The sequence below is a fragment of the Panthera onca genome, chromosome F1, assembly GCF_046562875.1.
Source record: "Panthera onca isolate mPanOnc1 chromosome F1, mPanOnc1 haplotype 2, whole genome shotgun sequence".
Taxonomy (NCBI): Eukaryota; Metazoa; Chordata; class Mammalia; order Carnivora; family Felidae; genus Panthera; species Panthera onca.
In genome coordinates, this window is record NC_138355.1 from 33,049,909 (window position 1) to 33,077,674 (window position 27,766).

Genomic DNA, 27,766 nt, shown 5'->3' on the forward strand with positions numbered 1-27,766 from the left:
TCAGGTATGCAGTGTGCTCTTTCCATGTAGCTTCAATTTTTTTTTAATTTCAAAAAAGTTTTCTTGAATTCATCTTTACAGTTCAGTTGCCTTGCTTTGGTTTTCTTTGTGATCTCCAACAACCATATGTTTGATCTTCTTTGCCTACTTCAATATACACCACTTTCTCTTTAATCCTTTTTATCTCTTTCTTAATTAAAAAAAATTAATGTTAATTTTTTATTGAGAGGCAGAGAGAGACAGAGCATGAGCATGGGAGGAGCAGAGAGAAGAGCAGACACCGAAATTGAAGCAGGCTCTAGGCTCTGAGCTGTTAGCACAGAGCCCAACACAGGGCTCAAACTCACAAACCATGAGATCGTGACCTGAGCTAAAGTCAGATGCTTAACTGACTGAGCCACCCAGGCGCCCCTCTTTCTTAATTTTTTTATTTTTAAAAATGTTCTGACTTCTAGTTTCCAGTTCTGCATGTAAGTATCTTAGAAATTACCACTCCATCCGAATAACAATTCTGAACAGACTGGAAAACCAACAACTCTTTTGGAATCTGTAAGAGAGTGGATGGTACACAAGGCAACCTGATGCCCCCAGACTGAAAAGAAAGACAAGTGAAGTCATAGGTTACCAGAGAGAGGCTTACAAGTGTAAAACACTGTGGGAACAATACCAGAATAGGAAAACCTAAACTGTAATTGACAAACTGATGGAGGCTCAGTGAAAACAGGTCTGAGAGTTAAAAACCCCAGGGGATTCAGTAACAATATTCCATAACATTGTGAAATATACTTCCAGCAACTTGACCGAGTTCCCACAGTAAATACTGGAGAAAAATCCCCTTGTACTTCTGTGCTTCTAGCAAGGGAGGAGGAAATAAATCATTTTGAAATACGCCAGAGCATTCTGTTCTTCTTAACAAGACCTGCGCTTCAGGGGAAACTAGTTAACCAGAGCCTAACCTGCTGGGGTATTATCAGAGCCAACTGACCTGGAGAAGGGAAATACCCAACCCCAATGACCTCTAGCCTTCTATGTGGGAGAAGGGAAATATTCAACTCCAGTCCACTCTAGCCATCCTGTCCTACCTAGAGAGGTTGAAAAAAACTGAGAAACTCTTGTGAAGTTCACAGTCCAGAGGCACAGTCTCACTGAAAGAGTGAGATTTCATTGTAGGACTATAGAATACTTGCTCATACCTCACACCTCACCATTACACTACTAAAGGCCTATTCATAGCCAGTCATTTTATCCAGTACTTCATGTCCAGCTATCATGAAAAACATTACAGGGACTACCCGAAGGCAAAAAACACAACTCGAAGACACAGAGAAAACACCAGAACTAGACATAGCAGGGATGTTGTAGCTATCATATTGGGAATTTAAAGCAACTATGATTAATTCAGTAAGGGCTTTAATGGATAAAGTAGACAGTACATAAGAACAGATGGGCAATGTAAGCAGAGAGATGGAATTCCTAAGAAAGAAGCAAAAAGAAATGCTGGAGATAAAAACAAGAAACAAAAAACATAAATAAAAACCACCGTTAACAGAAATGAAGAATACGTTTGAAGGGCTTAGTAGTAGACTGGACATCACTGAGTAAAAAAACCTCTGAGCTAGAGGATATATCAATAAAATCCTTGAAAACTGAAAAGGAAAGAGAATAAATATTGAGAAAACCAGAATATCCAAGGACTGTGGGGCAAATACAAAAGGTGTGATACACATGTAATGAGAACACCAGAAGGAGAAGGAAAAGAAAAAAAATCTTTGAAACAATAATTATGGAGAATCTCCCCAAATTAATGTCAGACATCAAACCACAGATCCAGGAAGCTCAGACAACACCAAGCAGAAAAAATGCAAAAAAACACAAACTAAACCAAACCAAACCAAAATACTACACCTACATATACCATTTTAAACCAGAGAAAAGATCAAGGAAAAACTCTGAAAGAAGGCTATGTAAAAGAATACCTTCCTATGGAAGAACAAAGGTAAGAATCATATCCAACTTCTCCTAAGAAACCATTCAAGCAAGGGCACTGGGTGGCTCAGTTGGTTAAGTGTCCGATTCTTGGTTTTTGGCACAGGTCATTATCTCACGGTTTGTGTGTTTGAGCCCCACATCAGGCTCTGTGCTGGCTGTGAGGAGCCTGCTTGGAATTCTCTCTCTCCCTCTCTCTCTGACTCTCCCCTGCTTGCTCTGTCTCTCTCAAAATAAATAAACTTAAAAAAAAATCTTTTAAATTAAAAAAAAAAACTATTCAAGCAAGAAGAGAACAGAGTGGAATATTTAAAATATTGAGAGAAAAAAAAAAACCACCAACATAGAATTCTGAACCTTGAGAAACTAACATTCAAAAGTGAAGAAGAAGAAAAAAAAAAGACCTTTTAACAAAGAGATATTGAGGAAATTTTCTGCCTATAGACCTGCCTTGCAAGAAATGTTAAAAGTTCTTTAGAGGAAAGGGAAATAACATAGGTCAGAAACTCAGATTCACAAAAAGTAACAGAAAGCAACAAAGAAGGAATAATTGAAAAACCTTCATTTTTTAATTCTTGACTGATTCTAACAGACAATTTATTCAAAATAATACCAACAACATATTCAATTATGTGTGTATATAGATGTGTGTGTGTGTGTGTGTGTGTGTGCACGCTTATATAAGTAAAATGAATGACAGCAATGATACAAGGGACAGAGGAAGTACTCAGACTATCTGAAGTGATATAATATATATATATAAGTAGACTTGAATTAGCTGAAAATGTACATTGCAAACTCTAGGGCAATCACTAAAGAAGAGAAAGAGAGGAAGGGAAGGGAAGGGAGAGAAGGGGAGGGAAGGGAAGGGAAGGGAAGACCAATATGCTAAGAAAGGAGAGAGATTAAAATTGCATAAAATGCTGAATTAAAACAACAGGCAGAAAAAGACCAGAAGACCAAAATAGGAACAAAGGACAAGGGCAACAAATAGAAAAGAGTAATGAATATGATAGACATTAATCCGATTACATCAATAATCTAAATGCCCTAATTAAAAGATTATCAGAGTCAATCACAAAAACAAGAACAAACTATATGCTGTCTACAAGAAACCCGCTTTAAACACAAAGACACATATAAATTAAAATTAAGTGGTCAGAGAAAAATAAACCATGTCAACACTAATTAAAAGAAAGAAGGAGGGGCACCTGAATAGCTCAGTTGGTTAAGCGGATGACTTAGGCTCAGGTCATGATCTTGCAGTTTGAGTACAAGCCCCACATCGGGCTCTGTCCTGACAGCTCAGAGCCTGGAGCCTGCTTCAGACTCTGTGTCTCCTCCTCTCTCTGCCCCTCCCGTGCTCATGCTCAGTCTCTCTCTGTCTCTCAATAGTAAATAAATGTTTAAAAAAAATTTTTTTTAAATAATGAAAAGAAAGGAGTAGCCATATTAATTTCAGATAAAGCAGATTTCAAAAAAAGAAAAGTTATCAGAGATAAACAGAGGCATTACATAATCATAAAGAGGTAAATTCTCCAAGAAGATGTTATAATCTTTAATGTGTATGTGCCTAAAAACAGAGCGTCAAACTATGTGAGGCAAAAACTAATAGAATTGCAAAGAGAAACAGATGAATCCACTAACATAGTTGCAGGGTTTGACATCCCTCTATCAGAACCAGCTGGCAGAAAATTAGTAAAGACAAAGTTGAACTCAACACCACCATCAAACAACTGGATATAATTGACATCTATAGACTACTTCATCCAAGAACAGCAGAATATATATCCTTCTCAAACTCACATGGAACATTCACCAAGATAGACCACATTCCTGGCAATAAAACAAATTTAAGAGACAGAAATCATATATCTGCTTTCAAACCACAATAAAATTAAATAAATATAAAGATGACATAAAATATATAATATAAATATATATATTTTTAATTTTTTAATGTTTATTTATTTTGGAGAGAGAGAGAGAGAGAGAGACAGAGTGTGAGCAGGGGAGGGGCAGAGAGAGGGAGACACAGAATCTGAAACAGGCTGCAGGCTCTGAGCTGTCAGCACAGAGCCAGATGCGGGGCTCAAACTCACGAACTCTGAGATCATGACCTTGAGCTGAAGGCAGAACCTTAACCGACTTAGCCACCCAGGCACCCCTATAATATAAATATTAATTAAATCAGTAACAAGAGATGATTGGACAATCTCAAAATACATGGACATTAAACAAACAAAAAACATTTCTAAATAACTCATGGGTCAAAGAAGATATCCCAAAAGAAATTTTAAAATATTTTGAACTAAATGAAAATACAACTTAGCCAAAATTTGTGGGATGCAGTGAAAGTACTTAGAAACAATTTACAACATTGGATGCATATATGATCTAAAAACGATCATCTAACTTTCTATCTTAGGAAACTATAAAAAGAATAGCAAATTAAATCCAAAGTAAGCTCAAGTAAATAATAAAAATTAGAGCAGAAATCAATGACATTGAAAACAGGAAGCTAACAGAAAAAAAAAATTAAAATAAAACCTGATTCTTTGAAAAGATCAATAAAATCTGGAAGCATCTCACCAGACAAAAAGAGAGAGGACAAAAATTACTAGTATCAGAAATGAAAAAGGGGATATCACTACAGACCTTATAAACATTTAAAGGATAATAAAGGTATACTATGAACAACCCTATGCCCACAAATTTGACAACCTAGATGAAAATGGACCAATTCCTTGAAAGACACAACTTGTCAAAATTCATACAAGAAAAACTAGATAATCTGAATAGGCCTATATCTATTAAATAAATTGAATCAATAATAATCAGTAATTAATAGACTTCTGAAACAGAAAGCACTAGGCCCAAATGGGTTCACTGGTGAATTCTATCAAACAATTAGGAAGAAATTGTACCAATTACCTGTAATCTCTTCCAGAATACAGAAGCAGAGGGAATACTTCCCAACTCGTTCTATGAGGCCAGCATTATTCTAATAACAAAACCAGACAAAGATATTCCAATAATTACAGACCAGTATCTCTCATGAACATAGATACAAAACTTCTCAACAAAATAATAGAAAATGCATCTCAAAAATGTATAAAAATACTTATACACCATGTCCAAATGAGATTTATTCCAGGTATGCAAGTTAACATTCAAAAATAAACTAATGAATCCATCACATCAACAGGTTAAAAAAGAAAAATCACAATGATATAACAACGATACAATCATATCAGTAAATGTGGACAAAATTCATGATAAAAAGTCTTAGTGAAGTAGGAATTGAGGGGAAGAATCCTCAGCTTGATAGTGAACATTTACAAAAAACCTACAGCTAACATTATACTTAATAGTGAGAAATTCAAAGCTTTCCAGCTAAGATCAGGTACAAGGTAAGGATGTCTCCTCTCATCACTCCTCTCAACATCATACTGGAAGTTCTAGCTAATGCAATAATACAAGAAAAAGAAACAAAAGTTCAGTTGAGACAGGAAGAAATAAAACTATTTGTTCACAAATGACATGGGCATCTATTTTAAAAATTTGAAAAAATCACCAAAAGTCTCTTGGAACTAATAACTACAGCAAGGTTTCAGGATACAATTTCCTATATACCAGCAGGAGTAAGTAGAATTTGAAATTAAAAACACAATAACATTTATATTAGCACCCCCCCCCCCAAATTAAATACTTAAGTATAAACTGAACAAAAAAAGCACAATATCTATGTAAGGAAAACTCTAATGAATGAAATCAAATAAATAAATAAATAAATGGAAAGACATTCCATATTCATGGATAGGAAAGCTCAATACTGTCAAGGTGTCCATTCTCCCCACACTGATCTATAGATTCAATGCAACCCTGGTCAAAATCTCAGCAAGTTATTTTTGTGGATATCAACAAAGTGATTCTAAAGTTTATAGGGATGGGCAAAATACACAGAATAGTGAACACAATATTGAAGAACAACAACATTAGACCACTTGAAGCCTTAGTATGAAGTTACAGTAATCAAGACAACACGGTGGTGTCAAATGAACAAATAGATGAATGGAACGGAACACACAGCCCAGAAATAGAACCATGTAAATAAGTCAACCGATTTTTGACAAAGGAACCAAGGCAATAGAATGGAGAAAGGATAGTTTTTTCAACAAATAGTGCTAGAACAACTGGACATCTGCATGAAAGAGAGAAAGAGGAAGAGAGGAGGGAGGAAGGGAGAGAGGAAGGAAGAGAGGAAGGGGGAAAAAAAGAAAAATCTAGACATAGAGTTTATATCCTTTACAAAAACTAACTAAAGATGGATCACAGACCTAAATGTAAAATACAAACTATAAAACTCCTAGAGTACAACATAGGAAAAGAAACCTAGATGACCTTGGGTATGGCAATGACTTCAGTTTACAACACCAAAAGCACAATCCATGAAAGAAGTAATTGATAAACTTAACTTCATTAAAATGCAAAGCTCCTGCTCTGTGAAAGACAATGTCAAGAGAATGAGAAGACAAGCCACAGACTGGGAAAAACTATTTGCAAAAGACATATCTGATAAAAAAGACTGCTCACCAAAATACACAAAGAACTCTTAAAACTCAACAATAAGAAAGTGAACAACTCAATTAAAAAATGGGCCGAAGACTTCAACAGGCATCTCACCAAAAAAAGATATACAGATGGCAAATAAGTATATGAAAAGATGCCCAACATCATAGGTCATCAGGAAATGCAAATTAAAACGATGACATACCACTACACACCTGTCAGAATGACCCAAGTCTAGGACACTAACACCACCAAATGCTGGTGAGGATGTGGAGTGACAGGAAATCACCTTATTGCTGGTGGGAATGCCCAATGGTATAGTCACTGGGGAAGACCGTTCGACAGCTTCTTACCTACACATACTCTTCCATACAATCCAGCGATAGTGCTCCCTTTTACTTACTCAAGGGAGTTGAAAACTTATGTCCACACAAAAACGTGCACACAGATGTTTATAGCTTTATTCATAATCGGAAAACTTGGTGGTATCCAGGATGACCCTCAGTAGGTGAATGGATCGATAAACTGTAGCACATCCAGACAATGGAATATTACTCAGCACTTAAGAAGAAATGAGCTTCCAAGCCCTGAAGATGTGGAGGAAGCAAATTACTAGGAGAAAGGTGTCAATCTGAAAAGGCTACATAATATATAATTCCAACTATGTGAAATTCTGGAAAAAGAAAAACCATGGAGATGGTAAAATTCAGTGGTTACCAGGTGTGGCGTGGATGGGGGGAGAGGTGAGATGTGGGTGGGGAAGAATGAGCAGGCAGAGCACAGAGGATTTTTTGAGTAATGAAAATAGTCTTTATACCATAACGATGGGTACATGTCATTACACATTCGTCCAAACTGGTAGGCACGTACCACACCAAGAGTGAACCATAATACAAACTATGGACTTGGGGTGATTATGACAAAGTGGCAAAGTAGGTTCACCAATTTTAACAAAGGTACCCCTCTGGTGGGCTATACTGATAATGGGGGAGGCTGTGCACATGCAGGGCAAAGGGCATAAGGGCAATCTCTGTACCTTCCCCTTAGTTTTTCTGTGAACCTGAAAAAAATTTTAAGCCTTCAATTAAAAAGTTGTTTTCCTATCACATTTCTCTTAAGGCATTAGCTGTTGTGTTCATTCACTCTTATGGCCTTTCTAGTTTAGTCTTCGTTTCTAAAATAATTTTTTCTTTTATTTCTCATTCCCTCCCGAGTTACCACCTCATTTCTGAATTTTCTAATTACAACTTGGGTTATTCTTTCATGTCTTATTTAACTTTCTTAATGTCCTTCAGTTCATTTTGGAGTAGTAAATTAATTTTGGTCTATTTTGTAAGCACATATTTCTGGAATTACTTTTAAAAGTTCATTTATTTATTTTGAGACAGAGAACAAGCATGTGAGTGGGGGAGGGGCAGAGAGCCAGAGGGAGAGAGAGAACCCATCCCAAGCAGGAATCCCATCCCTAGCAGACTCCACACAGTCAGCTCAGAGCCCGACATGGGGCTTGATCCCATGAATTGTGAGATCATCACCTGAGCCGAAATCCACAGTCGGACTCTCAATCGACTGAGCCACCCAGGCACCCCTGGGATATTTTCACTGTTCATAAGAATATTATTCTAATCCTAATTCTCCTTCTCTTATAATAACTTTGCATGGGACTTGATGTTGATTCTCTTCTGTTGTGCATTTTTAATGTGAAATTAGTTTTCCTAAACTATGAGAATGAATCAAGCTAAATTTTTTAAAAAGCTCTAACTTCACAGAGCTCCCTCTTCTGTTGTTTGTATGAACTGTTAAAAAAAAAAAAAAGACACATTGCTTTGAAATTTCCTGGCTGTTCTTCCCTTCCTTTGAATTGGGCCTTTCTCTTGCCCCTACCCAGTTCAATTTTAATACCATTCCCAGTAACTTCCCAGTGAAGGGCCCGGTACTAGAAGGCAGCTCTGGCCAGTCAATTTTGAGGGTTCAAAGGGCTGGCGCCTTTAATCCCTTATTACAAGCCCTTTGCGCTCAGTGGGTATTAGAACAGGCAACATGCATTCACCTTCAGCTGCTGTTCTCATATTGGTCTGAGTTTCCTAGTGAAACTATTTGGGGTTGGCTATTTGGGGTGCTGTTCTCAGACACAGTGAAGAGCTATACTGTGGCTTCTTTTTGTCTCCCACACAGATGCCCATCTCATGCAAGTCTTATGGTTACTGGTATTTTGTCCCCAAATACTTGCATTTTGAGATTTGTGGCATCCTGTCACCTGGTTTTGTTGTAGCGGCGGTCTATCAATTTTGATTTTACTACATGTCTCTGTATGTTTTTATGTGGGATTGTGTAGGTGGTAGGCTACTGCCATTACCACCACCATCTTCCCAGGATCATTATCATCTTTTAATTCAAGCTGATTTTTGCTATGTTCTTCCTTTTGGTTCCTTCCTTTCAGCAAGTCACAGGGAAAACTTGGCTTCAGTTTGTAAAGAGCCCCTGTATTTATACATAAATACATACATACATACATCATTTATATATATATATATATATATATATATATACACATATATATATATGTATACACATATATATATAAATATAATATATATTATATATAAATAAATAAATATATATATATGTATATGTGTGCGCATATATATATATATATATATATATATATATATATATATATTTGTGTGTGTGTGTGTCTGGGAGAGATGTATAGAAAGGGGGTCATGCGTTGAGTGGAGGCTGCTAATTGGGGGCAGTTTGCAAAAAGTTAAAGACACAGCTTCTGCCTTTCGGAGTTCGTGACCTGAGAATGCAATACACATCCACTCAATGAAGCAGAACTACAACTACTTAGTTTCCAATCACAGCTCTTATTAGCTTGTCACGCCAACTGGGGCAAATCAACTTCTTGGGATTTGAGTTTCTCCATTTGTAAAACACAAGCATATCACCCGCCCTGTCCAACTGTATAGGCTGTAGGGAAGAAAGAATATAATGGAGGTATATGCACTCTGGTCACCAACGACCTGCATCACGGGGGCAGGAATCACATGCTCTTCATCTGCCTCTGCCCCTCAACGCGCCTCCGACAGTGCTTGACACATTCTGAGCACTCTGTGTTTGCACCTTGGAAAAAAGTACTAACAGCCCTATTATGTGATAATTAACTTTAAAAGTTCCTCAGTCTCATCAGTGATGACAAGAGTTAATAGGCCCTTGTTTGGGGGTTGGAGAGGCTAGCCTGGAAACTGACCCTTCACATTGAAGAAATGGCCTTCACTTCAAAAGTCAACCGTCAGAAGACACAGAAGAGCTGAGTTTTTAAAAATGCATTTTTTATTATTCAGCCTTCAGCAGAAATGTCACCTTTCTAAAGCAAGCTGTTATCATGCGCTCCCTGTGCCAAACAGGCGCCTCTGAGGAGCAGGATTTTATCTCAACGTTTTTCGTGATTTGTGTTTCTCTTTCAAGGAGCTCCATGCCTTAAGGCACCTGAAACACTAACAGGAAGAAGTTAAGGTTACAGGAGGAGCAGACTCCAACAACATAAAACAGGGATTTCTGCGGAACGGTCCAGGATCAGCATCAAAGCTACAGTAGGCAGTCACCCTGTCCAATAATTCATGTCCTCTCAGTACAGCTCACTGCTTTCTGGTGGGCTCGTTGGTTGAGACCATATTCTCAAAGAAACTCCATTTTGTGACAGGGCCCCCATTAGCAGGCTCAGCCACATGACAGGCCTAGACACAGCCAGCACAACTGCTGGCGACGCTTGCCAATAAGCCAGATGCTGCCACATATTGGCATCTGGGTCCTGGAATAGCAACCATGTTCTCAGTCTGGCTAGGGATTCTGACCCTAGCTACGGAAGGAGACAAAGGAAGGAAAGAAAGAGACGGAGCAAGGGGAGGGAGGGCAGACGGTGGAAGGGTCTCTTGGTAATTTCCCTACCATGGATTTAGAGCTTCCGCAACAAAAGGCTCGTTGGAAAGCTGCTACCAGCGCTGCAATGGGCGGGAGAGGTAGAGATGGGGAGCGTTCTCAACCCAGCGAGCTATTTTGGCACCTGGGGAGCGGGGGTAGCTGATTCAAAAGGAGACAGCTGCAGCAGGCAGCGACGCTCACCCCTCCTCTCCCGCAAACCATGATAGCCCACAGTGGAGATAAGCTACTGGATATAGCTTCAATCTGCAGCAGAGGGACGGAGAGTGGCAGCATCAGGATGGCTGTTGCTTTCGGCTTTCTGGGCGCCAAGACTCACCAGCGCCAGGAAGGCCAACTAAGCGGTGAGGGTGAGACCCAGACCGGCAGTCTGGGGGAGATCCTTACAATCAAGAAAGGACAACTGCGGTGTTTGGCCCCAGGAATAGGGTACAGGTGAAAGGAAGCCCTGTGCCCTACAGTGACTTTTGATGCCGAAGTGAACCTAGCCTGAGTGAGTCTTCAGGTACCACTGGCATCATTACTAGGCAGAAGTATGGCCTGGCAGGGGACAGGGGGTGTTGAACTGAGTTAAGCTTAGGGCCTGAAGAGGTGAGAGTATAAGAAGCAGGCAGCATTTCATCTTTCTCAAAATATCAAGTTCTATGCAGCATCCCCTCTGCCCATATCACATTTGCCAAGAGCTGCTCAGGGCCCTACACCCAAAAGAGTACTGGCCTCTGCAGTCAGAAGATCCGTGGAAAGAGCCCCAAAGGTCATTTCCCAACAGGAGAGTTGATTCTTTCAGGGGCAAGGTGGCCTCTCTCTGTTCACCAGATCCCATCCTCCCTAACCGGAACCACCGCGGTGTGCCCCTCGTCACCATCAGGGGCGGTGCGAGGGGAAGGGTGGGCATTAGCGGGAACCCCTGCCCACCCCTGGAAAAAGCGCTTGAAGCATGTCCTGTCGATGGCGCTTTAAGCAATGTGAGCCTGAGTCCGGGCATAGCGAGAGCACAGAGACAGATGAAACACCCGCCGTCCCTGAAATCCCACCTACTGAAAAGCCAAAATTATCTAAACATTCTGCACGTGCTCACGAGTGGTCACATATCCATTTGGTCAAAATAAACTTTATGAATCATCTTACCTAATAATCGAGGTACCTTATAAACAACAGAGCCTTAAAGTGAAGAGTAAGAGGACAGTGGACGACCCCCCTCACAGCACCCCCCCCACCCCTACCCCCACCCATGCACACACTTAACCTTCAGGGAACATCTAGGACATTTCACTTCCCTCCTGTGAAGCCTGATGCCCATTTTCAAAAGGCAGAGCCGAGTCCACCGAGAAAGCACCCCCAGCTGGGTCCCTCAGTTCTAAAGAGAATACTCTTTATTCTCTTCGCTGAGAGAGCTCTGCCGCACTTCAGAATCCGATGAGAACATTCTGGTGTCTTTCCTAAACTTAGCTTAGCATCTTCACATTCAGATTTTGGACAATGCAGGGAGTAAATACTAAATTTCCGCTGTGGCTCTGCTTTAAGAAGGAGCAAATAACCCCAAGGTATACAACGCGTAATGAAAAGAATTGCCAGTATAATGCGGTGTTTATTCTATTTCAAAAAGGGATTTGAGAGAAGAGCACTATCTATAACAAAGGGTGGGTTATTTGAATCCAGATAACCGAGACAGGATTGGCTGCATGTCTCTGAGGGAACCGAATCACTCCTCCTGGGCTCCTCCTCTCACCCCCTCTTTTTCTTTATGCAATTGGCTATTCCCCTTGCCATTTCCCTTCCTCCTGTCCTCACTTCGGGTGAGTCCCGTTGACGTAAGGCCTCCCTGAGCCAGCCTCCTGGGAAACATTCTAAGTGTTGGGAGATGTCTTCAAACCCAAAACACATATCTCAAGGAGGGTTGCATGAGATCATACAAGGCAGAGGCAATGAGTTTCCATTAAACTAAGCCAGTGGTCCTCAAATTTAACCATGCATCAGAATCACCGGGAAGAGCTTAAGACAGACTCCTGTCTGTGTCAGCCCCCAGAGTTCTGAGTCAGTAGATTCGAGACAGGGCCTGAGAATTTGCATTTCTAACAAGTTCCCACATGGTGCTAATGTTGATGGTCTGAGGATCACTTTTTCTTTCATTTTGCTGAAAACTTCTGTACTTGGCAATCATTTCAAACTTGAAGAAAAGTTGCAAGAACAGTAAAAATCACCCTATTCCCTTGACCCAGATTGGGACCACTTTTTGACAACCACTGACCTAAGCTAAATGTGTGTCAGAGGTCTGGGAAAAAGAGCAGTCACCTGGCAGGATGTAATGCCTTCTAAGAGCAAGAATGGAGGACTAGCCATATAAAAGCAAACCAACTATTTAAAAGCAAAGGATGGGAAGGAGTGCCACAAAATGATAAAAAGAAATGGAGTTGGGACCTGGGGGGTTTTAAGCTATGAATAGTCAATATCATTATCAACAAATGGTTTGTCTCTCTGGAGATTCCTTGGGGGTGATTTTAAAAACAACAAATCCATAATCTCCTAGTATAAACTGGCTTCAAGAAACAAGGAAAGCAATTATTTGATAGGGAAACTCTATACACAAGAGACATGGACAAGAAGACGATGATGTACCCCCTCCTTTGTTTTCTACCACCTTAATTCAGGACTTTATCTCTTGCCTGAATTTCTGCAATAACTCCGAACTGATCTCTCTGCCTCTAACCATGCTCTCTCCAATTTATTCTCCATTCTAACCCTAAAATTATCTTTTCAACAGCAGGCTGCAATAACATCAGCTAAGAACTTTCACTAGTTCCCTACAACCTAGAGAATGAAACTCAAACATCTCAGCCAGGCATTTAATCTGGCCCCGACTTACCTTTCAAATACATGTATCTACACACCAGCCAAAACAATATGCACAGCTTCACTTTTCCCCATCTCCAGGTTTTTTTGCACACAATTGTTTTTGGGTTTTGGTTGTTTTGTTGTTGTTGTTGTTGCTGTTCCCCTGGAATTTTTCCTTCTCCCCAAACAAAATCTTAAAAAAAAAATCCTTATGTTTAAAAATACTATTCAAACTTCAGGCTACTGCTCCAATACAAGAAGCTTTCCTGCAGTTCCTCAGATCTCTCCTTTGTGTGCTCACCATACCTCTATTTGTACCTTATAACACTTACAACATTCTGCCCTACTTATTATTTATGCTTTCCTTCCCCTGGGTTTTACAAGGTCCTTGAAGATAGGCACCATTTCTTTTGTTCAGTGACCAGAGAAGTCCAGAACAGGGAAGAAGGGTAGATGAAGAGGAGACGAAGAAAGGAAAAAGAAAAAATGAGAAAACAGTGGGAGAGCATGGTAAGGGGGGGACTTGGTTTTAAAGTTCTCTCAGTCATTCAGAATCTTTTTGCTGAAGACAGATCCTTCAAATATTTAACACATTTTCTTTCCAGAACAAGCCCAAGAGACCGAATAGTTGCATGAGTTTTCTTTTGTTTTGCCAACACTACACCTCCTTCTCTTCTTGTTTTCTATCTGTCACTCTTGAGCCAATTTTATGGATCTCTCCCATGTGAAAAAGGCAACATCACACCACACCATTACCGCTGAAATAGATTTGAACCCCTTTACATTTGCCTTTTTTTGGTGAGGCTGGTCGAACTACTGTCTTGTGCATTAGCTCTAGGAGGAATTTGATCAACATGACTAGAAGAGATAGCTTTTTGATATGAAATTTCTTTGGGACTTACAAAGACAGGATACCAACAACTCAAAGCGTGACCGAAAGCGAGTTCATTTGTCACTCTTTCTCGCAACATTCAGCGAGAGGTATTTCTGCCCCAAAGAAATCCCAGTAACTCCTTGCAGACACTCATGGCCTCTACCAGCCGTACCAGCTGTCTTCAGCAAGGAGATGGAGACAGAACAGACTCTGACAAGCTTGTCACTTAATCTTTTCCAAAAAGGCAGTTCACTATCTCTCTTCCTGGAATAGCAGGAATAGTTTCACTTTCTGCCTACCTCTTCCTGGGAGAAGAACAAAGGATTGCCCTTTAAATCTAGCTCAACAAAGCAGGCTCTCTAGTGCTCCAGACACCAGGGCCAGCACGGCTGACAAGTGCCCTGCTTCATTTCCCTCGACTACCTCATTCAAGTTACTTTCTCTCTTCCACCTCCACAAATCTTTTCTGCCTCTCTTCCTCCCTGAGGTGAGATCCCTGGATCAAGGAAAGAAGTCATGGGATAAGGCCAAAAAATGCAAAGCCATACCACCTGACTGTATATCCCCACCACTGTAAATCTTCCCAAAGAGGAAGCTTGTTCTCCACTTTCCGATTTACTGTCCTTGAGAAAACAAGTGATTCCGAGTCACAAAAAGTGACCGCAGTATTTGCTTCCCATTTCCCTGCTGCTCTTATGTTTACAACTTTATTTAGAAAGAGCTGACTTCACAGCTTTTACCATTTAGTAACCCTTCAGCATAAGGACTTCATATGAAATCCTTAAAATGAGCTGAGTAGACATCAAATACTCAAAAGTCCAAATTACCTAGGCTGGTAGAGGTTAATGTTCTGCATTAAACAGGAAGAGAAAGTATCAATTTTGTACTCTGATTATGCCTGCCAAAGAACTGAGTCAAATAAACACATAACAGATGATGGATGAGGGCAACAGGGGTAGAAATACCACCACAGCTTTTGAGAAAGGTCTAAGAAGTGAGCAAATGTAGGTGTGTCCGAACCTCCTTTCACCTCTTGGTACTTCTTTCTGGACCTTCAACTCTCCTTTTCCAGTGTAGAGCTCACTGAGAAATAACCTTTTAATATTGCATTCTATTTATAATTTTTATAGCCACATAACCACTGAGGGCTATGCTGCTGAGAGGGTAGACGGCAGCAACCCAAGTATGTGGTATTTACTAGAAAACAAAATTATAAGGAAACAGTTAAGCACTAATTTAAGATTTGCACTAACCTTGTCTTTCTCCGATGTTAGTTTATCAACTTAGCTCACTCCGAAAAACAGAAAGTCCACATGCTGTGGAGCTTAGAACTTACCTACCCCTTCATTCTGTAAGTGGGGGAATAGGTCTAGAATATTGTTCTTTGATTAAGGTAAAAATGTTAGTAAGTCACAGAGATCAGACCAGGACACGACTGTAAGGCTTTCTATTATTTTCTACAATCCTCAAAGAAAGAGCCTGAAATACCAGGCTTCATTATCCAGAGCTTTGGCTAGCCCAGAGGTTAAATCAATTACTCTTAAGAAGAAAAATGATCCAGCTTACGCCTTGGCTTCTGCTATAAAGCATTCCCTAAGTGAGTCAAATAAAGATGCTACAAGGGGCCCCTTGCAAAGCCAAGAGCCTTTCACTAATACAGTCAGATTTTTTTCTGCTTGGATTCATAAATATGGGCAACCGAATTCAATGAGGGCATTCTATGTATGAAGTCCTAATATAGTGTTTCTGGCCATAGTGTAAGTATTATTTATAATTTTATATTCTTCAATACATCCATTGTATGAAAGCAAAACTCGATCGTGGTTCACAATGACTGAAATAAGAGATGATAGAAAAAACTTGAGGGTCAAAACACAACAGGAATTGTAGCTGTTTTAAAATGTTTAAAAGGGGGTGCCTGGGTGGTTCAGTTGGTTGAGCATCTCACTCTAGATTTTGGTTCAGGTCATGATCCCAGGGTCGTGCGTGGGATTGAGCCCCATGTCAGGCTCCATGCTGAGCATTGGAGCCTGCTTAAGATTGTCTCTTTCTCTCTCTCTCTCTGCCCCCTCCCCCACTCACGCTCTCTTTCTAAAATAACTAAATAAGTAAATGTTTAAAAGGCAGTTTAAATATGTTATCAAGAGTTCAGTTATAACAAGTTGAAAAGTACTATGTCTCAAAAAGTTTTAACTCATGTCGTAGTTGAATTGCTAAAATGATAGCATTCTCTTTCACTTTTCGGGAGCTTAACTCTACTTCTGTGTAATAGAAATGGTAGACTTTCATATCCTATCTTAAGATAGGTGGCATTATATCACACTTATTATTGACAACCTGCTTATAAAAAGCATCATAAAATAATGACACTGGTAATTTCATATAAAAATATAAAATCAAATGAGAGTACTGACTTGAACAGATGTTTACACATCAATGTTCATAATGAGATTGTTCACAATAGCCAAAAGGTGGAAACACCCAAATGTCCACTGACAGGTGAATGGCTAAACAAAATGTGGTCTATATATACAGTGGAATATTATTCAGCCTTAAAAAGGAATGAAATTCTGATATATGCTATAGTATGAATGAACCTTGAAAACGTTGTAAGTGAAATTAAGCCAGACACAAAAGGATGAATGAATATTATAGGATTCCACTTCTATGAGAGACCTCAAAGAGTCAAATTCATAGAGATAGAAAGTAGAACAGTGGTTACTAGGGGCTGGGAGGAAGGGGGACGGGAAAGAGAAGGTACTGTTTAATGGGTGGAATTACAATTTGGGATAATTAGAAAGTTCTGAGATATACATACGGTGGTGATGGCTGGATAAAACGGGAATGTACTTAATGCCACTAAATTGTGTACTTAAAAGTAGTTAAAATGGTCAATTTTATATTATGTATGTTTTCCTACAATAAAAAAATCAAATGAAAAATACAAAATGGTAAGTTCTTCCATGTTTTGACCCACAGGACATATGCTCAAAAAAATAAAAATAAAAAATAAAAAACAACAGGGGCACCTGGGTGGCTCAGTCAGTTAAGTGACCAACCTCAGCTCAGGTCATGATCTCAGGGTTCCTAAGTTTGAGCCCTGCGTTGGGCTTTGTGCTGACAGCTCAAAGCCTGAAGCCGGCTTCGGATTCTGTGTCTCCCCTCTCTTTCTCTGCCCCCCTCCCCAACTCATGCTCTGTCTCTCAAAAATAAACATTAAAAAAAATAATTAAAAAAATTAAAAAAAACAAAAAAGCAGTATCACCCACAGCATTTAAAAATACTAATATTTTAATGCACATCATCAAATAAAAACAGACTTGGGTTCATCACCCCAAAGCCATATCCTATGTGTTTACTACTATAATAATTCAAGTCCACCATGATTACGAATGATACATCTACATTAAGCACAAGTTCCAATCAAATCTATAGAGAGAAAAAGGGAGCTGAAGCAATGGAGCTATGTCAACACACTGACACAGCAACCATCTGTTGACATTACTGTCCTGAATCCAAGGAACCAAAATCATGTGGCAGGGCTGGGAGCTTCCCCTTAGTTGTGAGGTCCTACTTTCCTGTCACAGGGCACTTCTGGAAGGAAGCTCTGCAGTGGCCAGCTCTAAGTACTTGCAGATTTCCTACCGGTCCTACACAGGAAGTCATTCTTCAGTCTCACCTGCATGAGTTCCTGTTATGAGCCCAGGGAGTTGGTGAGTCCAAATCCAGTTCCAGGGAGTGATGTCATCTTGATTGCGCTTTGATCCTGGTGACCCGCTCCCCATCCTGGTGTTGTTGCAGTCCTTCGTCTGAGGTTCAGGTTATAAGGGAACCAGAAGGAAAAAGGGGAAGTAGGAAAATAGAAAAAGAAAAAATGCTTGCACATTTCCTTTGTTTCACTAAAGCATTTTCTGCTTCCATTTATTTTGATGGGAGGACCTAGCTGATGGCAAATGGAAACTGTATAGATGCTCCTAGAGTAGGAATCGACTCTCGATCTCAAAAACTCGGAGGATTAAAAATATGGAAGACTTCTATTACTTCTGATGGCCCCTAACTCCGAAAAAAGTAATTTATTCTTTCATCTTTGGATAAAGTTTAAAAAGAGAGACATTAATGCTTTTAAAACTTTTGTAAATTGTTATAAACAAGGCACGAATGCAGGAGCTATCTTAGCAACATAAAGAAATAAATACAAATATTCGTAGATGTATAAATACTCATATACTTTCTATATAATGTCAAGTAGATTAGGAGGTCAAATCTGGAAATCTCATCACTAAGTAATAAAATAGGATTGCCATTCAATTCCATTTACATGAGATCCTTTGGTTCTTAGTATACCAAACCAAAAACCTAAAATGAAGTCAAGCATAAGCAGCAGCAGAAATTGTTAACATTCCAAAATGAGAGACCCTTCTAAAACAAAGCAAAACAAAAAACTTAAGCAATTAAATAAAGGAGAGATTTCAATTTTTACCATGTTTATTTTATAATCATGATTTCTTTGTCCTTATTAAGTGGATACAATTTGGGGAAATAAATACTCCCTTCCCTTTTTGTTGCATATGTACTAGTGGAGGAAAAGGGAATCGAATATGAGAGAATAGGCAAAGGGCGTAGGGCGCAGAAGGATAAAGTTGAGAGACAGTGAGTGTTTATACGAACCCTTCCATAAGCAGTACCAACCAACCAAGTATAAAGTTGACAACATGAGTTTTCTCTTCACGTGGACTTCAGAAAGCATGAGATAGTATGGAACCACATTCAGCACATATTAATTATACAGCATCATGGTGCGTGTTTTCTATCAGACATGATGTATATATCCTTTTTTTTTTCTCACTTTTTAAGCTCCACAGATGACACTATTCATGAAGCACTTTTAGTGTATTATTTGGCAAATATTAATTACGATCATATAAGCCAATCTTGCTTAGCAGAAAGCACTATTAGCTGCCATGTAAAGGTCCTCCTTTCAAGTAACACTTAAATGTACACTTGGAGCTTTCAGAGGAAGTTCTTGAAGGGCATTCTTCTTTCAGCTGGGCATACAACCCATCTGCCACACTAAATGCAGATAAAATAAAGATCAAACCTTTGTTAAAGGTCTGCACATAAAAGCCCCTTGCAAATGTAGCCAGTATCTTGTCCAGAGAGTCATGGTAAAGGAACTGTTCTCTTTCAGCCTTTTTCTTCCCCCGTTTCCTCTAAAGGTCTTTATCCCAATGTCTTGGTGCTCCATAAGTGACTGTGAGGCAGAGCTGCCTCTGTGCTGGAGATGCCTGTCACAGAGAAGATCAGAATGTGCACAGATAACCCTGCATTCTGTTCATCTCATCAGTTCTGCCCAATCCACAGGGGTAAAAAATGGATGAGATTTGATATCTTCAACACCAGCAACTCCAGCACCAAGACGCTCCACAGGGTTGAACTGCAAGAGCTAAAAAAGAAGGACTTAGTGAGTAATAGGAATCCAACTGGTGAATCAAAGGAAAACAAAAATATATGAACGGAAAGAACTGCTCAATTCAACCCCAGTGACAAGTGGACTTGATGAATAGCCAAATGACGAGATTTCCTTGAAAGGGAGCTATGTCTAACACCGCTGTAGCTGTGGGGTGGTAGGGGATATCTGCGTTTACGGCTTTCAACTGATTTTTAACATGACCTTGAGTAACTCACTTTGTTTCTCTCAAGCTCATATAGTATAATAGGACAGTTAATACCCATCAGTTTCCTATTCCAAAGCACATCATGATATTAATTAGATACTGTGCCAAAATCTGAGAGATCCAGTTACTCCTTTCATGGGCATGCTGAAAGAATGTGCCTTGAAACGTTCATGCATCCTCAAATTTTGTTTTCGCAGCTTTACTGAGAGATGATTTATATAACATAAAATTCATCTGTTGTAAGTGTGCAATTCAATGATTCTTACTTAGTAAATGTAAAAAGTTGTGCAACCATCACACAATCCAGTTCTAGAACACTTTGATCACCCTAAAAAATTTCCTCGTGATGTTTACATTAATCGTCATTTCCATCCCCAGCCCTGGGCAAACAATGATCTGCCTTCTGTCTCTATAAATATGCCCTTTCTGGATATTTCATGTAATTGGACTCATAAAATATGTTGCCTTTTGCAGTTATCTTCTTTCACTTAGCATAATGTTTTTCAGATTCATCCAAGTTGTAGCAGGTATCAAAGCCTGTTCCCTTTTATTTCTGAGTAGCATTCCATTGTTTGGATAGAACATATTTTGTTAATCTACTCACCAGTTAATGGACATGTAGACTTTCCAGGCTGAGGCTATAATGAATAGTATTGCTATTAACATTCACATATATGTCTTTGTGTAAACATGTCTTCATTTCTCTCAAGGACATTCCTAGGAGTGGAATTGCTGGGTCATGTGGAATATTTGTTTAGCTTTTTAAGAAAGTGCCCAACCTTTCTAAAATAGCTGTGCCATTTTACATTCCCAACAGCAATATATGAGAGTTCCAGTTTCTCTACATGCTCACCAACACTCAATACAGTCTATCTTTTGATTACAGACCTTTTAGTGGGTATTAGAGGCATCTTATTATAATTTTAATTTCTATTCCTTGGTGAGTAATGATGGTGACCATCGTTGGATGGCCTTCGAAGCCTTTCATGTAGCTTCCTTGGTGAATAATTTGCCCATTTTTATATTTACTGAGTTATAAGAGTTCTTTCTTTTTTTTTTTTAAAGATTTTATTTTAAGTGATTACTTAAAATAATCAACTTAAAATAATCAATTACTTAAACCCAACGTGGGGCTCAAACTTACAACCCCAAGATCAAGACTCTCATGTTCTACTGACCTAGCCAGCCAGGTACCACTATAAGAGTTCTTTATATAGTCTGAATACAAGTCCTCATTAGTTACATGATTTGAAATATTTTTTCCATTCTGTGGCTTGTCTTCTCATTTTATGACTGCTATCTTTTGAAGTATAAAAGTTAATTTTAATGAAGCCCACATTATCAATTTTTTTCTTTTATGGATGTTTTTGGTGTCATATCTAATAACTCTTTGCCTAACCCAAGATCATCAAGATTTTCTCCTATGGTTTCTTCTACAATTTTTAGTTTTGCCTTCCATTTTTCATCTATGAGCTACTTTGAGTTCATTTTTACATATGGTATAAAGTAAGGGTCTTAGTTCATTTTGATTTTAGCATGTGACTTGATTTTCCCAGCAACATTGGTTTAAAAGACTATTTTTCACCATCAAATTCTTTTTGCACCTTTATTGAAAATTAATAGACCATTAATGTAAGGGTTTATTTCTGGATTCTCAATTCCATTCCATTGATCTATATACTTATCTTTCCTCTAATAACACAGTAAATTTCCAGTTTGCTAAGGTGCAAGGTGAGATTTTCATTTGAGACCTTTCTTCTTTTCGGATATAGGAGTTTATAAGCCATAAATTTTCCTTAAGAACTGATTTAGCTGCATCTGATAAATTTTGATATTTTCTGTGTTTTGATTCCATTAAAAACATTTTCTAGCTTCTCTTGAGACTTCTTCTTTGACTCATAGGTTATTTAGAAGTGTGTTTAATTTCCAAATATTTGTGGACTCACCAGATCTCTGAATGAGAATTAAATTGTTATGATCAGAGCATGTTGTATGACTTAAATCCTTTTAAATACTGAAGCTTGTGTTGTGGTATAGCATATGATCGATCTTGGAGAATGTTCCATATACATGTGCTAAGAACGCATTCTGTAATCATTGTTCCATATATGTCAGAGATGTTTGGTTTGATAATGTTACTGAAGTCTTCTCAGTATCCTTGCTGATTTTCTAATTTACCAAGCATGGGGTATTGAAACCTCCTTTTATTATTATTGGATTGCCTATTTACCCTTCAATTCAGTCAGATTTCACTTCTTATGTATAGAAGCTGTTGGTGCATATGCATCTATTGTACTGACCCTTTTATCCCTATGAAAATTCTGTCTTAGTCTCTAGTAAGTCTCTTGTCTTCACAGCTAGTTTGTCTGGTATTTAATAGAGCCACTTCAGCTCTCTTATGGTTACCATTTACATGGTTTATCTCTTCCCATCCTTTTTCTTTTAACCTATTTGTGTCTCTCATACACAGAAGATAATTGAATCTTACTTTTTTTTTAATCCAGTTTAATAACCTCTGCCTTTTGTTTGTCATGTTTAAACATTCGTATTTCATTGTACTTATTGGTGTGGTGGGTTTACATTTGCCATTTTGCCACTTGTTTTCTACATCTACTGTCTTTTTTTGTTACTCTTTTACAGCTGTCTTTCGTATCAGTACTTTTTATTGTACTATTTCAGTTCCTCTATTAATTTTCTTTTACTATATATTTTTTTAGTGGTTGCTGTAAGGATTACAATATGCATCTTAATTTATCACAATCTACTTCAGATTAATACCAACTTAATGAAGGTGAAATGTAGAAACTTTGCTCCATTATAGCTCCATTCCTTCTGCCCTTTGTCTATTATTGTCATATACCTAATATATTACTTCTGGATGTTATAAACTCAACAGCACAGTGTTATAATTATTGTTTCATATAATCTTACGTCTTTTAAAAGAAGTTGAGAAGAAAAATGAGGAAAAAATAGTCTTCAGTGACTCATGTTTTACCATTCCAGTTCTCTTCATTTCCTCCTAGAAATTCAAGTTACTATGTGGTGTGATTTCCTTTCAGCCTGAAGGATTTCCTGCATTATTTCTTGTAAGGCAAGTCTAGCAATGAATTCCCTTAGTCTTTATTTGGGACTTTCTTTATTCCATCTTCATTTTTGAAGGATAATTTTGCTGGATAGAGAATTCTTGGTTGATGGTTACTTCCTTTCAGCACTTTGTGTATGTCACTTCACTGTCTTCTGCCTCCCACTGGTATTATTATTATTTTTTTTTTAATGTTTATTTATTTTTTAGAGAGAGAGACAAACAGAGCACAATCAGGGGAGGAACAGAGAGAGAGAGGGAGACACAGAATCCAAAGCAGGCTCCAGGCTCGGAGCTGACAGCACAGAGCCCGACGCAGGGCTCGAACTCATGAACCGTGAGATCAAGACCTGAGCCAAAGTCGGACACTTAACTGACTGAGCCACCCAGGCGCCCCTTATTATTATTATTATTATTATTATTATTATTATTGAGGTATAACTGACATACAATGTTATATTAGTTTCAAGCATATGACACATTGCTTCAGCAATCTGACTTTACTCAATGCTTATCACAGTAGTGTAGTCACCATTTGTCACCATACAGTATTATTTACTATATTCCCTATACAGTATTTTTCATTTCTGTGACTTGCTTATTTTATAACTTAAAGTGTAAACTGTCTTCCATCATTTTTAATGGGAAGTCAGACATTAATGTTTCCTTGTATACAATGAGCGCTTTCTCTTTTGCTGCTTTCAAGAGCGTCCTCTTTGTTTTTGCCTTTCAACAATTTGACCAGGTATACCTTCCTAATTAAAGTCCATTGAGCTTCTTGGATGCATATCAATGTTTTTTTACCAAATTTGGGATGTTTTTAGCCATTACATTTCCAAATACTTTTGCTTCCCCTTTCTCTCTTTCCTCTCATTCTGGGACTCCCTGGTATATTTGATATTGTCTTACAGGTTTGTGTAGCCCTGTTCTTTTTCTTCAAATTTTGGGGCATCTTTTTTACAGATTTGATTATTTCTATCATTCTATCTTCAAGTTAATTGTTTCTTCCTTCATCTATCTCAAATTTGCTATAGATACGCTCTAATGAATTCCACCCCCTCCCCCCAATGATTCTTCATTTCAATTATTGTACTTTTCAACTTGAGAATTTTGGGTCTTTTTTTATATATACTTTATATCTCCTCATCAAGAATTTCTATTTGTTGATTCATTGTTGTCATACTTTTCTTTAATTCTTTAAACATGGCTTCCTTCAGTTTTTGAACATACTTATAATAACCACTTTGAAATCTGTTAAATCCAACCTGGGGACATTTAAAGTCAATTTCTATTGACCACTTTTTTCCCTGCACATGAGTCACACTTTTTTGTTTCTGTGTATATCATCTAATATTTGTTGAAAATGGGATATTTTGAATTTTTTTTTAATTTTTTTTTTTTTAACGTTTATTTATTTTTGAGACAGAGAGAGACAGAGCATGAACGGGGGAGGGGCAGAGAGAGAGGGAGACACAGAATCGGAAGCAGGCTCCAGGCTCTGAGCCATCAGCCCAGAGCCCGACGCGGGGCTGGAACTCACGGACCATGAGATCGTGACCTGAGCTGAAGTCGGACGCTTAACCGACTGAGCCACCCAGGCGCCCCGAAAATGGGATATTTTGGATGATATATTTTAGCAACTCTAGAGCCTGACTTTGTTCCCAAGAAGACTGTTATCATGGCAGTTGGTTGGTTTGTTCTTTGTTAACTTGTTTCAGCTAGATCTGTATAGCTGCTTCTCCCACCACATTGTTACAAGCAGCTGTTGCTATCTCTGCTCATTCTTTTGTTTTTATTTTTGAGCTTCACTTCCTGGGGATCATCCTGTGTCTGCATAGCTTAAGTGTTCAACCTGTGATTGAAAAGAGGTTATATTCAAATACCTGAGCCCCTAAAGCTTGTCATCTGCTGATGTGTAGAACACAGTAAAAATTTAGGACACTTACAAATCTCCCTTGGTTTTTACTTTCAACTGGGACATCTCCTTGTTCCTGTACACACGCATGCAACCTCACAGTTGGCCCTCATGGCCTGCTTCAATCTGGAAGAAACTTCACACCTGACAAGCAGGGAAAAGAGAGTAGCCCAGGCAAAAATGCCACAGACTCCCACTCTTTCCCAAAGTTTGGTTGTTTTTCAAGCATAAACACTTTTCAGATTGTCCTGTCCCTTTGATCAATTTCCAGAGCACTGAAATGGCTGTTTTTGCCAATTCTGTCTAATGTTATAACTTCCTTTCTCAAGAGAGAATTTGCCAACTTCCTCATATGGCTATAGCCATTCAAATTTGAGAATATTCCTATAGTAAATCTTTTTTTTTCCCACAGAATTTAACCAACTGCAAATGTAAATCTTTAAATGACTTCTTTACATTAATGTTTCTATGCATTTAGGACATCCCACTATTCAAATTCAGCCAAAATTTCTGTTTCTTCTCTTTTTATTTTTATTTCTATTTTTTCTTTCATTCATGATTAATTCAGTTATTTGTATGAAAAATACCAATTGATTTCCTATTATGTGCCAGTCCACTATTTTTTTAGGCCTTTTCACCTGTATCACCAGCAGCGGCCTCACTCTTAACATTAGTAGCCCTATAATTCAACACATGCTTCAGCAAATACAAATTACTATATATTATGAAACATTGCCCTATCAGTACTAATGATAAACGTTTATGTGACACTTATTATACACCAGGCATTATTTTAAGTGTTTAACATACGTCAATTAATTTAATTCACAACTTTATGAATAACTACTATTCGATTCTCTCTATAGATGAGAGAACACAGATTCAGAGAAATTAAGTAACTTATTTAAGATCATACAAGTAGTAAGTAGCAAAGACAAGATTTGAATTTAGGCACTGCAGCTCTAGAATGCATGCTCTTAAACATAACATTACACTGCCTCATGAGTATGTAATCTGCAAATGCCAAGAACCTATTCACTTTAATATTACCAAACACACAGGGGCATGAAGCATATACTTCAAAAGACTGTATTCAATCTTTTCATCTGAGATTATTGTATCTAGCATTCAAAATCACTATTTATTAAAGCTAACTGTTCAAAAAATTTTAATATTAGATGTTGCTAAATCGTGTTAAGTGAAAAGCTGCTATTATAAAACAAACACTGTTAAGAATATCCCAAATGTATCAAATCCATTTTCAAAATCTGACAATCCATGTCTAACTGATTGAAATGTGGAAGGCATCACACAATTTAATATAAATTTAAAATATCAAACAGTGGTAAGAATTAAATATAACTATAGCATATTTTTATATATTTCGGTACACATAATAACATGTAAAAGTTCTTTCTTCTTGGGGCATTTGGGTGGCTCAGTTGGTTAAGCGTTCAACTCTTGATTTCGGCTCAGGTCGTGATCTCACGGATTATGAGTTCGAGCCCCACATCAGACTGCACTGACAGTGTGGAGCCTGCTTGGGATTCTTTCTCTCTCTGACCCTCCCCCACTCATGCACACACATGCACTCTTGCTCTCTTTCTCAAAAATTAATATACTTTTTTTAAAAAGTTCTTTCTTGTTACAATTGGCTTTTCCACTCCCATTCTTTCCAAAACATGACCTCATTATGAAATTCCAATAAAGGTTCCAATTTTGCCTATTACTAAAGTCAATTTAATTAGTTCATGAACTTTGCTACAAATTTGCAAATACAAATTTATAGGCAAAAATATAATTATTTTACCCATGACTATCTTGTTTATCCTGCCATTTTATTTACTTATTTCTTAAAGTTTATTTACTTATTTTGAGAGAGAGGGAGAGTGACAGAGAGAGTGAGAGAGAGAGAGAGTGAAAGCAGGGGAGGGGCACAGAGGGAGAGAGAGAGAATCCTAAGCAGGCTCTACACAGTCATGCAGAGCCCAATGCGGGGCTGAAACTCCTGAACTACAAGATCATGACCTGAGCCAAAATCAAGAGTCACCGCTTAACCAACTGAGCCAACTAAGCTACCCAGGTGCCCCTATCCTGCCATTTTAAATACTATACCAGCCTCAAGAGAGACCACATAAAGATTCTATTGCTCAAGCAAATGTGTCAGCCAGTGGCAAAACCAAAAAGAGTCACTGCCAGCCTCCTTCCTCCTAAAGAATGTTCAGGCAGTAAAGTTAAGCAATGAAGACACAAAAATTTGTTTTGAAGGACTTTTTCTCATGTAACATTTTTCAAGTGACAAAAGAACTGTGTCATAATTAACTAAATATACACTGTGAAGTACAAACATACATGTTCTGAGGGTTTGTAAAATGTAAGCATCTTCTTTTTAATTGCATTTAAAATGTAACTATGTCTACTCTAGCACCATTCATGTGACTGAGATGACTGAACAACAGGTACAGGGGATTATGAAGTCTAGGAAGAAAGCAAGGAGCTAGAAGTCCAAAGAGGGGAAAATCTCCCCAAAGCAGAATAATTATTTCCATATAAATCATTTTGTGATTTTTTTTAAAAAGTGACCCCTATGACCTGTGAGGTAGTGGAAGAGGAAAAGTCAAAATGACAAATTGCTAATCATGTCAAGAGACCCCTTTTCCCTTTCCTGATGATGTTTCCTCAACACGAATGGTAGTTTCCTTAGGCCAATGACAGAATGCTGATTTACTATATAATACAGACATATCTGTATTGGGGGATTTAAGATTTAACATACTTTAGGCCAAGATTCCTTTATAACATACCTTCCCATAAAGACAGGAGCAGCAGGCCTTTATAAATTAATGCAGGGAATTCTATTCTCAGTATTATATAACAACAACTTTAAG

General features: G+C 38.2%; 1 protein-coding gene across 15 annotated transcripts in view; it reads right to left on the reverse strand.

The window, feature by feature from the left end:
- The window catches only part of RPS6KC1 (ribosomal protein S6 kinase C1), a 317,521-nt gene that overhangs the window by 120,238 nt on the left and 169,517 nt on the right, over positions 1-27,766 (reverse strand). For 9 of the 15 annotated variants that reach the window (XM_078440686.2, XM_078440687.2, XM_078440681.2 and 6 more), the window contains one exon: positions 17,886-18,015. In XM_078440686.2, the coding sequence (XP_078296812.2) occupies positions 17,886-18,015 (130 nt within the window). Of the gene's footprint in view, positions 1-9,915; positions 10,059-13,213; positions 13,526-17,885; positions 18,016-18,673; positions 19,650-24,386; positions 25,023-27,766 lie in introns of those variants that run through there. The other 6 variants (XM_078440692.2, XM_078440689.2, XM_078440684.2 and 3 more) reach the window with 5 other exon arrangements.